The sequence below is a fragment of the Melospiza georgiana genome, chromosome 7 (genome assembly GCF_028018845.1).
Source record: "Melospiza georgiana isolate bMelGeo1 chromosome 7, bMelGeo1.pri, whole genome shotgun sequence".
Classification (NCBI taxonomy): Eukaryota; Metazoa; Chordata; class Aves; order Passeriformes; family Passerellidae; genus Melospiza; species Melospiza georgiana.
In genome coordinates this window covers 15,943,286-15,957,662 of record NC_080436.1, presented here as the reverse complement: position 1 = coordinate 15,957,662, position 14,377 = coordinate 15,943,286, and the positions used below count along the sequence as shown (strand labels likewise).

The following is a 14,377-nucleotide window of genomic DNA, read 5'->3' as shown; positions in this document are numbered from 1 at the left end:
GTCACCTTCCTCACTTTGTCTTAACTGACCTTGGCCCTCTCAGGTAGCCAGACTTGATTTAATCTGCGAGTTGGTGCCATACTTTCAGTTTCCAAGTTCTGAGGAACTGGGAACAAGTCTCAGTGTAGTTTCTCTGTGTATCTGAAACCATCTTGAGCATCTTGTGTGGAGGGGTTGGAAATGGTAGAGCTTCACAAAAGCATACAAGGAGACGGGTTATAGCTATTTCCTTCTACTTTGTGGCAAACACATACTAAATATGTCTCTGTGACATTTTGTTTTAGGAAATCACCTTTTTAAATTTTAAAATAAGAATTAACAAAAAGTGGGATTTTTACTCAAAGGCCTTCTTATTACCAATACTTCTATTCGTACACCTTCCCTGTATTTTTCTCAAAAGCAACGAAACAGGCATTGAATTGAAATAGTGTGTTTATCCAGGAGCACATGCAAGAAATAGGACAGTTGGTATCTCCTGCTGCTCTCTGCCTTTTGGAGTGTTACTCATTTGTCCATGTCACCTGTTGTGCTCACCTAAGCAACAAAAATGTCTTCTCTGACCTTTGTTCTTGCAATTAGAGATGTTGCTATTAGTCAACAACTATAGTACAATTAAGGCAACCTTAAAAAAGCTGTTTCTGGTGATGATAACTTTGTAGTGTGAAATTGAAATTACCCATGAGATTTTGTTTGCTTATTCTCTTCAAATAATTAAAAAAAAAAACATGGTTGTGAGAGTCCCCATCATAATCTGATTAGTGGATACAACTGTGCTCATTAAAATGTCCTGAGCTTAATTAATCTGTAAGGTTTTATAATTGTTGTTCTATTTTATTCTCAGCAAACATGCTGATCTATCTTTGCTTGTGATATTTACTTCACCCAGCTTCCTTTCAATTGTGTGATAAATCTTGTCTTTTTACACTGCAGTTTTTAGTGCTGTCAAGTTATTTACTAACCAGTGCTGTTGTTTCAATATGTAGTTAATAATTAACATGGAACCAGATCATTTTATGAAGGGTTTTTTATGATGACTTTTAAAAACCCTAGGAGAGGTTGAAAATACCACTATGGTTCATAAGGATTTATTGGAAATAACAATATGCTCTCAGGTGATGTGTCTCTAGTCTAAATTGCCTGCTAGGTTTAAGATAAGCCAGTGATAGTAATGTCTTGGCTCACAGGAGTCAACTCAGTTTTATTAAGAATTTTCACTCATAAATTCAGGATAACATTGTGCCTGTGCTTTCAGATCCTAAAACAAGGTTTTGTATACAGTTCAGCAGAATTAAAATGCTACAGAGTTGCCTTAATTTCCATTGAGAATTGGGATTGAGATCAAGGGGTTTATGTAGGACATTGTATTTTCTCCCATTTGGATGCAAGCAACTCAATTCTTTGAAGAGATTCAGACATTTTAACCCTTATTTACTTTTTTGGTGCTCTTCAGAATAGATGGCTAGTTTTTTTCTCTGAGAAATTCTATTTTAAAATTTGGTTTAAAGTGTGGCAACAGAGAAATTAGGAGTATGTCTAGTTTAGGGGTTGCCTGTCAAATAGAGGCAAGACAAATTTGTGTTCTATTTTCCTTAGGCTATCATTTATTTTCTTTGCTACAGTGTTGAGGAGGTTTTGTTGAGAATAAAGATGGGCAGTTTGGTTTGTAGAATGCCCAGTGCCAAGGAGAGAATTTTTAAAGATAATTCCTTCCTGTACTGAGATATACTGGGAGACCTCCATATTATCTTTGTGGCCAGTTAAGATTTTTGGAAGAACTTCATCCGCGACTTTATCATTCCCATATGTACACAGACACACACACAGAGGTGTATTTTTATATGGGTACATATGGGTATTTTAACATCTCTAAGCATATGGAACAAATGGTTAAATGTAATATACTGTTAGTCACTGATTCAGGACAATATACTGTTAGTCACTGATTCAGTAAGTTCCTTAGACTGGAGGAAACTGATAAGTTTTAAATTAACTCAATATGTGAAACTTTAGCAAAGTAAATAAAATTGCAGCCCACAGAGTTAAGGAGGAATACTTAACTCCCTGCAGGAATGAAAGTGCCTTTGATCTAAACAGGCAAAGTAATTCTTAGTACCTTGTATTCAAGGGCTGCGATCCCAGCTGAGGAAGCTCTATGCTAATCTCAGACTGTGGTTCCCTGGGACAATGTGGAAGCATCTTGGGAAAATACTGGATGAGTGATCTGAGAGTATTCAGGTCCTTGTCATGCTGTAGATTGACTCTCACATGGGACCCAGCTATTGGACTTGGGTGAAGATTTCCGATTTCCTGGAGTATAATAGAGAGCATGTTTTCTACTTTAACTTTTTAGCAAAGTATTTCCCCTGTAACATTTTACATTCCTTTTTAGTGCTTTTTCCTTTTAGGCAGAGTGCAGCAAAAGCTGTATTTCAATATCTCTTCTTTGCACCATATTTTCACGAAATTAGTCATTCTCATGTCTCACTTCTTGATATCCATGTGAATTGCTGGTGAGTCTGTATACCACCATCACTCAGAAGAAGGGTCTGGTCTGTGACTATTGCATTAGTACCTAAAGGGCACTAATTAGATATTGAGGGATGCATCTGAGTGTTTGGTGTTCATATTGGCTATTGTAAGCTTAGTGTTCAGCCATTGATAAGGACCCACAAAAAGGGATGTACACCTCAGACATCTGCGGAAAAAGTTTTTAAGTTACCCTTGTATGCTTCTGTTTATTTCATAGAGTGGGCTCTGCCAGTTTTTTCATGTTTTTATGCTTAATATGGCTTGGTTAATGTTTCTGAGACACCTGGGGCTTTGACTGATTATACTGTTGGCCACTGCATTGTGCAGACGTGCCTGTGCATTCTTGAGTACAGGAAATGCTGTAGCTGTTCTACAAAGATTTAGTCAAAGCTAAAAAAAGTCATCTAACTGCCATCTGTCTTGTGGCTCTCCCATCTATGCAATCTTCAGGCTCCAGCATTACTTGCACACAGAATCACATCCTGATTGTGTCTCTAGCTTTGCAGTGAAGATGCTCTAAATATTCATGATGTTATGTATATATCATTATTAGAAATCCTGGGCTTTAAGCACACTGTCATCCATTGTTCAGTAAACACAATTACATTGCCCTATCGTTCATCTCTAATGAATCCATGCTAATTGATTAATCAGTGCTGTTGCTCCACTGTGATAATCCCATATGAGGAATAGAAGTAACATAACTAGCAATTACTAACATACATTGCACACTGAGGAAAAGTTAACATAATACCCTGTAATAATAATACATCATGCACAGGGCAAATGCAGATCAGCAGGAGCAGAGCATGGCCCCAGCCAGGCCTGTCATTCCCTGGCACAGCTCTGTCTTTTGGGAGAAGTGGCCAGGTGGACTGGACTGTAGTGGTCTTTGTGTGTGTGACCCAGGGATTACTGGCACAGGGACTATGCCAGGCTGTCCCCGATGAGTGGGGTGTTACAAAAAGGCATGTCTGAGAAGATATGGCAGTCTTTTTCATAGTTTCCTCTCATGCTGGTTACTGAGATGACTGCCTTCTTGGCTTAAATAGGGCTATGGCTGTAGCTGTTGAAGTGAGAGAAGAAGCATTTTTATACCTTTGCAGCATCTTACTGATGTTGCTGTTCCAAAGCAGTGACTACAAATTTCTGATCCAAGTCAGAGCTTAACGTTGGTTCTCACAGGCTGTGAGCAGTGCTTGGTAGGCTGCTGGCAACCATGTGGTTATCCTTTTTGTTACAGAATCAATGGATCTGTGGATTCCTGCTGACCAACATAGCATGTTTAAGGCATCTCATTATACATGCCATTCACAAAGGGAATTAACAGCAAAGTATCAAATGCAACTTTAATGAAGACCCATTTAAACTTTGAAAATGGATTTGATTTTTAAATTTCGGAAACCCCCACTGTCACTGGTGGTGGGGAAGACACATGTAATTTAATTTTGATGAAAAAACAGGTGAAGTCATTAAAGAATTTATTGCAAGGAATAGAGATGCAAGGTTAAAGTATCACTTGTACGTTGAGCTCTTGGGTAATACATGTTTTTTAGAAGCCTTTCAGATAATATTGAGGGCATATTGTTGTAATGAAAGCAGAAAGTTTTGATTCAGTAGTGCAATTACATATGTTAAGTTTCCTTTATTATGCGTTAGGTTTGTGGGATTTGTTTTTAAGTGTTCAGAATTAGTATGTGGTTGGAATAAAATTCAAATTTTATTTGTGGGAGAAGTAGGGATGTGGCATCATAATAATATTGTCTAGATAAGATTTAGATGTCCTCTAAGTATTACTTTCGTGAAGAAGTTATCCTGATGTAATGCATAGTGGGTTAAGAGATTTTTTTCTTTACTTTAAAAAAGGAATTCTCTCTAAATGAAAAAGGAATTAGTCAAAATGTAGCTTTGTAGTTGGCAAATCTCTTGTAAAATGTTTTGTCAATTAAATCTTGGGAGGCTTCAAGCAGTGAGTCAAGCCAGGAAAGGTCATGCTGGTATTCTCTTGGTCTGAGAAAATTTGGTAGATTTTCTTGTAGAAACATTAATTTCTTTCCTGTTTTTTGCAGTGTTAATTGCCTACTGGCAGTTTGCAACCGAAATAAGGGACTAGTGTGCATTTGTGGAGCTAATGATAGTACACTTTTAAATGATGCTTGTTGCTATGGGAATAATTGCTTACAAATAATTTCTGTAGTAACTCAGATGTCCAAAGTTTATATACACTTTTAAAAAAATATATATTTTTGTCTCTAAGTGGATGATACAAAAAAAAAAATCACAAATTTTAGCTTGGAAACACCTGCTTCTTCGGTGCCTTGGCAGTGTTGATACCACTGCTAAATATTCTTTATAAATAAAAGGTCACCCATGTATTTCTGGACAGGAAATTTAGCAACAGTCTTTAAAATATGAAACTAGAATAAAAATACCACAAGGTAAATAAAATGAAAATATTAATGTCCTAGCAGATAGCAGGTCAGCCAAAATATTTCAAGTGCTCTAAGCATGGTTTAGTTCAAATTAATAATCTTGCTGAGATGCAAATACTACAGACTCAGGCAGAAAGTCCTCCTGATACTGCTGTGTAGTGACTCTGTAGGCTTGCAGTGCAGGCAGAGACCTCATAGGCAATTAAAACCAGCATGATAAATGGGGACAGTGCTAATAAACATATCCTCTTTTTTAAAGGTGCCAGTGATTATATGGTTGGCCAGTTAACTGCATCCTTTAGGTAAATATTCCAATAGTGACAGCTCCCTAAAATTGTAAACATATACCATATTACTTATGTTTCCAGTAGTTTTTTGGTTGGTGTGTGTGGCTTGTTTGGTTTGGAGGTTTTTTTCACCCTTACTGGAGCATTTCCATTTATTTAAGGAATTGGTTTTGGGCCAATGAAGGTGCCAAATCCTAATATTTATCAATATACTATCAATGCTTCTTTTAAAAGCAGCTTTCTGCTGTAGGGAGGACAGAATATAAGAAAATAAAGGTAGTGTAGAAAGTAATCTTACCCCTAAGGAGTTGCAGCTGGGCCAATTAGCAAAGATTAGGAACAGGCCTGACTTTAACAGGCCACAGCTGCAAGCCATGAGAAGCAGATGCTATAAAAGAGTGGGGTGGCTGGGTGAGAAGGGAGCTGGAGTCAGTTGGCTGCTTTGTGAAGAAGAAAGAGTCAGTGCTCTGAGGAGATGCCCATGAGAAAACACCAAGAAGGTATGGAACTTTTGTGATAAGGAGACAAAAGTATGGAACCCCTGCAATAAGATGACAATTTCCTGTTTTGGAAAAGGCATTGCTCACACCTCAGTCTAGAAATTGTTAAAAATGCTGAGCCTAAGTCCAGAGTTTTATGTGTATGACAGCTTCTTCTGGAGACTTTTAACTGAGGTATTTTTTTACATTTTTCTCCTTTTCTCAGCCCTTCATAAATTGAAGTACTCAGGCACTTTAGCTGCACCTCTTCCTTCCCTTCACTTTTGCAAGAAAGATGTGAACTCTCTAGCACTGTTATAACTAGTGAATTTTTTTCTCAGTGATAGAGAAGTTTTTAATATGAGGATTCTTGGAGTTCTCGTGCCAAAATCATGTGTAACAATTTTGAACCCCAGGCATAAAGTAATCCTTGGTTCTCTTAATAATGAAGAATTTACTGTTTATGTAGGACTTTAAGAAACAGAGCATTGCTTTTTCCATGCAGACAGTGGTTCTCCGCTAGATTTTTTAATGATTAGCATGAAACAGATTGGGAGTAGGTATAGCAGGAAGGATCAGGGAGAGCATTTTGAAGGTTGATGTTGGCAAGGTGTGTTTTACATACAGAAGTTGAACATGTCCAGAAGAGCTCAGTGGAAGTGCAGTAGAAGGAGCCTGGCTGGTGTAGCTTGTGTCCCTGAAGAACTGAAGCTCCCCTGGTGTTGGTTACAGCTGATTCTGGTGCTCCCTGGGAGCTATGTTTGATACTAACAGTATCTTCCCCATGTAGAAGGCAGGGAGTCCAAGGTGTCTGCTGGCTTAGGGCCAGTAATAATTAGGAGGGTAGAGGGGGTTACCTCCCACACTTAGCCCAGGAGATGGGTACCCTTCCCTGGTGTCATGGCTCAGCACATCCTGTGTGCTACTAAGAATTTTCCCTCATGTTATTCTGACTGAAGTTGTGGACCACTGAGCTAAAGCAGAAGCAATCACTTTGAAAATGTGTGTCTGTGTGTGCATGATGTTCCTGTCCCATAGTTCCTAAAGATACTGGGCACTCCCTTGGACTACACATGTGATAGCTGGCTCTGAATCTGCTTCAGTGCCAGCTCAGCCAGAGTACTTGGACATGCTGGGGGCTGGGATTTCAGGCAGCTCAGTGTTTGCACTGAGCAGTGTGCAATCCACCAGTGCAGTCCAGCTGTAATGATGACCCTCAGCAGAGAGTTGTTACAAACAATTTGGGGGAATAATTTCTTACTCCAGACTGATTCTCAGGAGAGTGTCCATTTATGCCCTTGGTTTTAAATGCCAAGATCACAACTCACTACAATATTCAAGAAATCCATTGGTAGTTGAGGGGAAAAAATATTGCTGTTGTGGTTCCTGAAACTGTCATGTAATTGCTAAAAGCCGTACTATATTATGGCTTTTCTTTGTGCTCTGCTAATTAAACATGAATCCACTTGGATGTTATTAAAAATATCTGAAGACATACAGCTATTCTTATGTTGAAAAATATCTTTTACCAGTCCAGTTGAATACGTTTCAATTGACAAGATTGAAAGAGGCTGTGTGATTCTTATTTTCATAATAGTTGGCTGCCTAAAAATCATCTTTAGCAAGTGATTAATTGCATTTGTAGATACAGCACAATTGCATCAATTATCCATTTCAAATTAATTTCATTCTGAATAGTTGAGAGGATGATGTAGTTTAATCAGTAAGTGAAATGGAAGTATTGTAAGCTGTTTAGAAATACTTCCCACGTTCTATGGCACAGTGATTTCAATCAAGCAGACCACTGGAAAAATAAGAAATACACAGTAATAAACATTAATACTTTTCTTTCAGTTTAGCAGCATTTTGTTAGCCTCCTTAGCATTGGTTTCCACCCTTGATGTATTGATTTTAGCAATGCAGTGTGAATTTTATTTTATTATTCTTACTTAGGAGGAAAAAAAGGAAAGTTATATTAAATTAAAAAATTAATCTGGAATTTTTTGAGGCATTGTTATGCATGCCTTTGCAATACTAAACCATTCTTGTACATATTTTAGGAAGCAGTTTTGGATTTTTATGTAAAGATGTGTGGACTGGAAGATTGGAAGTTAGTCTGTTGTTATCTTGGTAATGAAAGATTAGCCAAGCAAATGAAACGCAGATGTTGACACCAACTTCATATCTAATCCTTGAATGAGTGAACAACACCCAAAACCACAAGTGGTGCCCAACACAATTGCTCACCACCTCCTGACTGATGTTCAGCTTGATCACTGAGTAGTGATTGGCCTCTCCCAGCCAGCTCCCCACAGTTTATGTCCTGACCACAATGTTCTAGGCTGTGAAATAACCCTTCACCTGTCCCAGCTGTGCTCACTTATGACTTCTGGTGCACCCCCTCTCTGACAGAGTGTGCGAAACTGAGAAGTCCTTGACTTAGGGCTAGCACTATTCAATAACAACCAAAATATCAGTAGTTTATCAACATCATTCTCTTACTAAATCCCAGACATAGTACTGTGCCAGGTACTAGGAAGAAAATTAATTCTGTCCCAGTCCAAACCAAGATCCCTCAGTTACAAAAGTTTTTTCCTACACAGAGGTGTTACTGCTACAATTATAGTACAGGTTTCTACTTACTGGAAGCTTGTTATGTATTTCCCTTGTCAGATTGTTCCGTGGCTTAGGGATAATCTGACTCTGTAAAGATAAAACAAATGTTTTCTCTATGAAGGGTTTTAGTGCCACATCTTCAATCAGGCCTGTTGTGAATTTAATGCTAAATGGAGGAGGAGATGCTGATCCTGAATATTTTGAAAGCTTGTGGTGTGCTGCATTCTTTGTTTTGCAAACTGAGGCTGAAGAGTATCAGAATGAAGGGCAGTGGTTATTGTGATTGAACAAAGTTTCTTAGCCGTTTCAGGAATACACAACTTACATTTTGTCCCAACAGACCAAGTGAGCCACAGAGAAGCCTTTTGGACCTAAAAAGCTATGCACAGTTGGGCAGAACTTGAAAACAGCATAGAATGCTACTGCTGGGCATTACAGCAAGATATGTCTAACTTTGCTTCAGATAGGGTTATCGTATTTTAACCTGTGCTTGGTTACATTATTCCAGAACAACAAAGGGCCTTTCTGTATGTGTTCCATGAGTTATGTGGTCTTCTCTATGCAATGTCAGGTATTGCATTTGTTGTTCTAGGTAAAGGTAAACAACTTTATAACACAGGCTAATTGGTTTGGGAATATTTATGAAAGTGTTGATTTTTAAAGCTAAGTATAGTGCTGTGGCTTTTAAAACTCATTCTGGCTGTCAGAAATGCTCACATGATCCTGAAAGTGTTGCTAAAAATGTTCGATTTTTAAATACAGTAATTAAAATTGTCTGTTGTGAGAGCAGTAGATGAGACATTTCCTGCATTTGTAAACTAAGCATCCCTTTCACCCCCAGGTTTCCTTGCATCTCACTGTTGATGTTGGTGAGATCTGAACTCTTACTGAACCTTCTTGGAAGAAGGTTTGCTGTTGGCCAAGCAGGGAGAGGGAGTTCTGCAGCCTGCCACCCTGCTCCATGACCTTCTGCTCTTTGATTTGGATACTTTTCCTTTGTTTTAAAGAGCTGAGGCCCTCAGGGAATACAGTACTGGAAACTGGAACTTCAGACATACATTTTCACTTTTAACTTTGTCATTAGAAGAAAGTCTCAGATAAAGATACTTTCCCTTGGGTATACCAGACTGTTTGAGTCCTAATTTGAGTAGATGTGTTTATTTCTTCTATTAATAGATCTTATATCCTTCAAGTTTATTGCTAGTGTTTGATGACCATTTTATACTTTCAAGAGCATCCTGCACTCAGAATTTTCTCCAGTTCTTTATTTAGAGTCCTCTTTCTCTAAATTTATCTATTTTGGGATTTTTCTCATGTTGGCTATTGTATAATAAGCTTTTTCAATGATAGGGTGGTTTTTGCTACACAGCTTTCCTAAAAATGATGTGTTGGCAATTTTATGCTATCCAAAAACTTACTTGTCTTAAGAATGAATTGTGTTCTGAGCCTGCCAGACAGACTTGAGGTGATTTAGGGCCTTTCTATAGTGACTGGTGGCCTGTGAATATTTCTGAAGTTTTCTTGCTGAGCTAGGTGGTGTAGTCTGTTCTTGAGTGAATGTGCAAACTTCAGCTGCAGAAGAACCTCAACAAAAGATTTCATTTCAGTTAAAATGGAACTCAAAACTACACTCTAGCCAGAGTTTAGGTAACAAATGGTAACAAACTAGTACAGCTTTTTTTTTTTTGGAGATACCAAAATCCATATTTTTTGGGTTGCTATGATAATGAGGAAAAAGAGCTGTGGGACTGGTGGGCAGCCTGGATGTCGATGCAACTACTGCTGTGTTGGCTGCTCAGGACTGCATCCTTTTAAATACAAATTATTGGTTTGACCATTTTCAGTCAATTCTGTCTCTGTCTCTTTTTCTAGCAAAAAAATGGATACTTTGATGTCTCTGTCAAAAAGTGCCACTATTGCTTTTCTCCTCGAATATTTTGTGGGTTTTACGAAAAAAGCCTTTTCAAAAATTAAAGAAAAAGACTGTAGACTTGGTCATACTCCCTAAGCTCAATAAGACTATAACTGACTCATCATGTTTATTGCTGGGGCAAACATATGCCCATGCTGACTTGAGAAGAGTGGATGTTCACAAAGGAGAAAATGTCACTACTGGTACATACTCTTGTCACTCCTGCTGCCTCATGTACCTCTTTACCTAACTTGAGAGCTGTCACATAAGGAATACAAGACTCTTCCTGGCATTTGGGTTGCAGTTGTTTGCAGAGGGCTATTTAATAGAATCAGTCTCTTCTACTTACACCTAATTTGAAGAACGTGCTTTTAGTAGCACTAAGAAAAATTGCTTAATTCAAATTATGCCTATGTAAATAAATTTAAAAATTACACTGTTCTTAGATGCTTATGCTTCCTTGGCTTTTGTTTTTACCACACGATTTTGCATTTTATTCCTGTGTCCTAAGTGAATACTGCAATTCTGTCGCTGTAAATCTGTTACAATGTCAGCTGAATTTGAGTCAAGGTTTGTTAGTCAGTTTGTCCTTAATCCTGCTACTATTGAGAAACTGACAATCAGTCTTTAAACATTGAACGAGAGATTGAGCATTTTTATGTGTATTGGGTCATTGTCTTTTGACAGTGTCTTTAATTGTGCATTGTTGGTTTGCTATTATTCTGCTTATTTGTCAGGAGATGATCTGTTTAAATTTACTGTGCTTCTAATGTAATGCTCAAGTATGAAAGGAATTTGTCCATTTATAGTGATTGTTACGTGACTGGAGCTCTAATGTCATTCTCAGAGAGCTCACTTAGAATGTCAGTGTTATGATTCATGTTTCCTTGATCAGTTAAGCCTTCAAATATATCTGGCTTTGTGTTTATTGACTTGAGCATGTGATAATCTGTGATATGTGGGAGCACTATACTCCTACAAATCTAAACAGGCAATGGTGTGCATGATGGGGCCTCTGACACTGAGCTTTTTCTGACATCCTTCAGCACACTTCTCTCCAGTTAGGAGAGGATAACTTTTTTCTTTAGAAGCTTTTACCCTTAAATTTAAACAAGCAAAGCCTCCACACCACAATAAAAAAACACACCAACCCAAAAAACCCATAAATAAAATAAACAATGCAAACTGTAAGTGTTATGGACTCCAAATTTCATCCTGTAATTCCTCACAGAAGGTTTATCTCTTGGAAAGATTAAAATGTGGATGTGTATGACTGTCAGGTGCCTCACAAGGCTACCCTATTATTTTCTGGCACTGGAACAATCATGCCTTCAAACATGAGACATGTTTATAAATCTGTTTTTGAAGATCTCTTCCAAAGGTCTGATACCTCTAGTATCTATTACAATCCTCTTATCAAACTTCAAGATACTTTCTCCTGGTCTGGCCTTTAGCAGAAAAGAAAGCTGTTTGTTGCCATCTTTCTCTAAGGACCTCTTGCTTATCTTGGAGTCTTACTGTGCTCTTAGCAATGTTGTGCTGTGCCACACAGCAAATTAAAGTGTGAGATTATACTTGTTGATTAAATTTTTTTTCTTTCTGGTCAAAAAAATCTGTGAATCAGTCAACAGAAACAAGATACAAGATTGTGTTCTGAACCTCTGTGTTTATCATTGCTGGGAAATCTGTTTCCCAAGAAGTGGGAGATAGGGCACAAGCATGGATGTAATCTCAGCACAGCAAAAACAGCAGTAACCAAAAGCCCAGAGACAGAGGAGTAGCATATCTTAGGTTGCTTGTGTAGACTGCAAGGGAGGCTTCAGATGGCAAAACAGTTCTGAGGCATGAGTAGCATGTTCTGTGTCATGTACTGTGTTACAGTCAGTGTCTGGGAGAAAAGGGTCTAGTGACTCACAACCCTGAATCTGCTCATGGTGTGACTATGTTTAACTTTCCATAAAGAAGGGCCTTCGTAGCACCAGTGTTTTCAGTGGCAGGCTAACGGAGGTTAGCATGGTTGTGAGCATTATTGTTAAGGGTTTGTCTGCTTCCAACATCTGCTGCTACCAAGACTTTTTTTTAAAGCTTTTGTCAAGATGGAGTTTTAACATAGGAAGACTGTGTGTCTGATTTCTGTTGGTAATGCACTGCTTGAGGTCAAACTCTTGATTTATGAGATTAGTATGGAATATACTTCATATAACAACAGTTGTTCCTTGACATGTGATTCCGCCGTGGAAAGTGATTGGAAGAGATGGCACATACTCAATACGCAGCTTTTCTAAGTGGTTCTTTATTAGTGACGGAAGTTGACTTTGAGTGAACTATATTGGTCTTGCAGTTGAAGACAAGTCCATTGGCTTCTGCTCTAATTAACACACAAGGAGCATCACTACCAGTATTCTGGGTTCAGAAGCGCCATGCAAACCAAAAAGGGTCCAGCTTGGTTTGTATCCCAAGGGTTTGCTTACAATGCTGCTCATGATTTTGAAGCACAAGGCAACCCACATTTGCCCCCAACTCTCTTGATACTTAGAAACTAAAAATAAGTTCTACAAATCTTTGAGGGACTGGAAACACCAAATCTTTAGAACCTCATATTTTGAGAGAAGCTGAAACTTCTAATAACTGGTGCAGAACTTTTATTGCAAATTAAATTACCTATCCAGTTGGCTTTTTTCTTTGAAATTAATTTATAGCATTGCTACCTTTTGCCTTGAGACAACTTAATATGGCAAGTGTATACACTGGAAAACTGTACCACTGCAACAACAAAAAAATAATGATTAACTTTAGCCTTTATCTAGTTAGGATCAGGCTCTGAATTGAATTCTCTTAGTGTGTTGACAGCTGAAGATTTATGTCTTCCAGCTCTATTCCTGTTGCACAGTTGACAGAAGTGACCTCTCCAAAAAAGGTCTTTGTTACAGATTTTGCTCTGTTTACGTTATTGCCATAAGGGTTGGGATGAAGTACAGTATGTTAAAGCTAATACATCACCTGCTGACAGTGGTCTTATCTCGTTGGTAACTATTTCCCTCTCCCAGTATGAAAAAAATGCAAACATTGAGTGCAAGGATCACAAAAAGAAAGTTAAATAGTAGTTTTCAAGAGCTTTAGCATTGTCCCTCTCTGTGCACTGTATTTTTGTGTCTGATTGTCCAAATGGCTGCATAATTTCTTTTTCCGGGAAGCTACTCTGAAAATATGTCTTTGCTAGATAAACACTGCCAAGGGATAGAGCACAAAAAAAAGCTGTTTGGTTTACTCAGGGTCTGTGTCATCTCTTGGGAGAAAGGAAGTGTCTCAGAGTGGGAGAGAATGGCATTCAGGTTAGATAGGCAGAGAAGAAGGTAAAGCAGTACAAATTTAAGACATTAAGCTTCTCCAGTGGAAGGGCGGTGGGATTGGCACAAGGAGCAGGACTTTAGATACCTTCCTGTTTCTCCAAATGCTGTCACAGGTGATCCATCCAGAATGAGTCTTTTAGTCCTCACTGTCAGTGAGATGATGTAATTTCAAGAATGAATTTCTCTTCAAATACAGATTTTAAAACACAAACACGGCATTATATATGTTTTATTATTATGCATTATTATATACATAGTTTCAATATACCCTTTGAAATCTCTCAACAGGGTGCTTCCCAGGCATCTTTTCAGGATGGGGAGATGAGCCTCACTGGACCCACAGAACTGCTGTTGGCTCAGAGGGCCCGGCTCCCTAGCAGGTAGGAACATCTGTTTGGTGCTGGCTCAAGTGTGGTTTGTCAATTTATGCAATACAAGACTGACTTCTCATTCCAGCTGCACCTCTGCTTCTGCACTGTGCTTCTTATCACCATGATCTCTTCCTCCTCCTGCCTTTCCCACCCTAAAACTGCATTTGATTCACATAACAGAGCACATATTTGAGCATGACTATGTCTTGCACTCATTGATGAATATGAAGGAATTTTTGTGCTGTTTGTAGTATAAAGGTAGGGGGGAAATCTAGGTTTTGGTTTTTATTCAGTCCTGCAAGTGTTTCATGTCTTAGGATAGAGAATGTTTGTAATCATATATCTCAATAAATAACTGTTTAACTGAACTATATAATCCTAAAATTATCTCCTTTAAGTGT

The 14,377-nt window shown here is 38.3% G+C and overlaps 1 protein-coding gene across 3 annotated transcripts in view; it reads left to right on the top strand.

Moving 5' to 3' along the window:
* PARD3B (par-3 family cell polarity regulator beta) overlaps positions 1-14,377 on the top strand; it is a 391,325-nt gene that overhangs the window by 146,478 nt on the left and 230,470 nt on the right. For all 3 annotated transcript variants that reach the window (XM_058028158.1, XM_058028157.1, XM_058028156.1), the window contains exon 5: positions 13,894-13,985. In XM_058028158.1, coding sequence (XP_057884141.1) covers positions 13,894-13,985 — 92 coding nt within the window. The remainder of the gene's footprint in view (positions 1-13,893; positions 13,986-14,377) is intronic.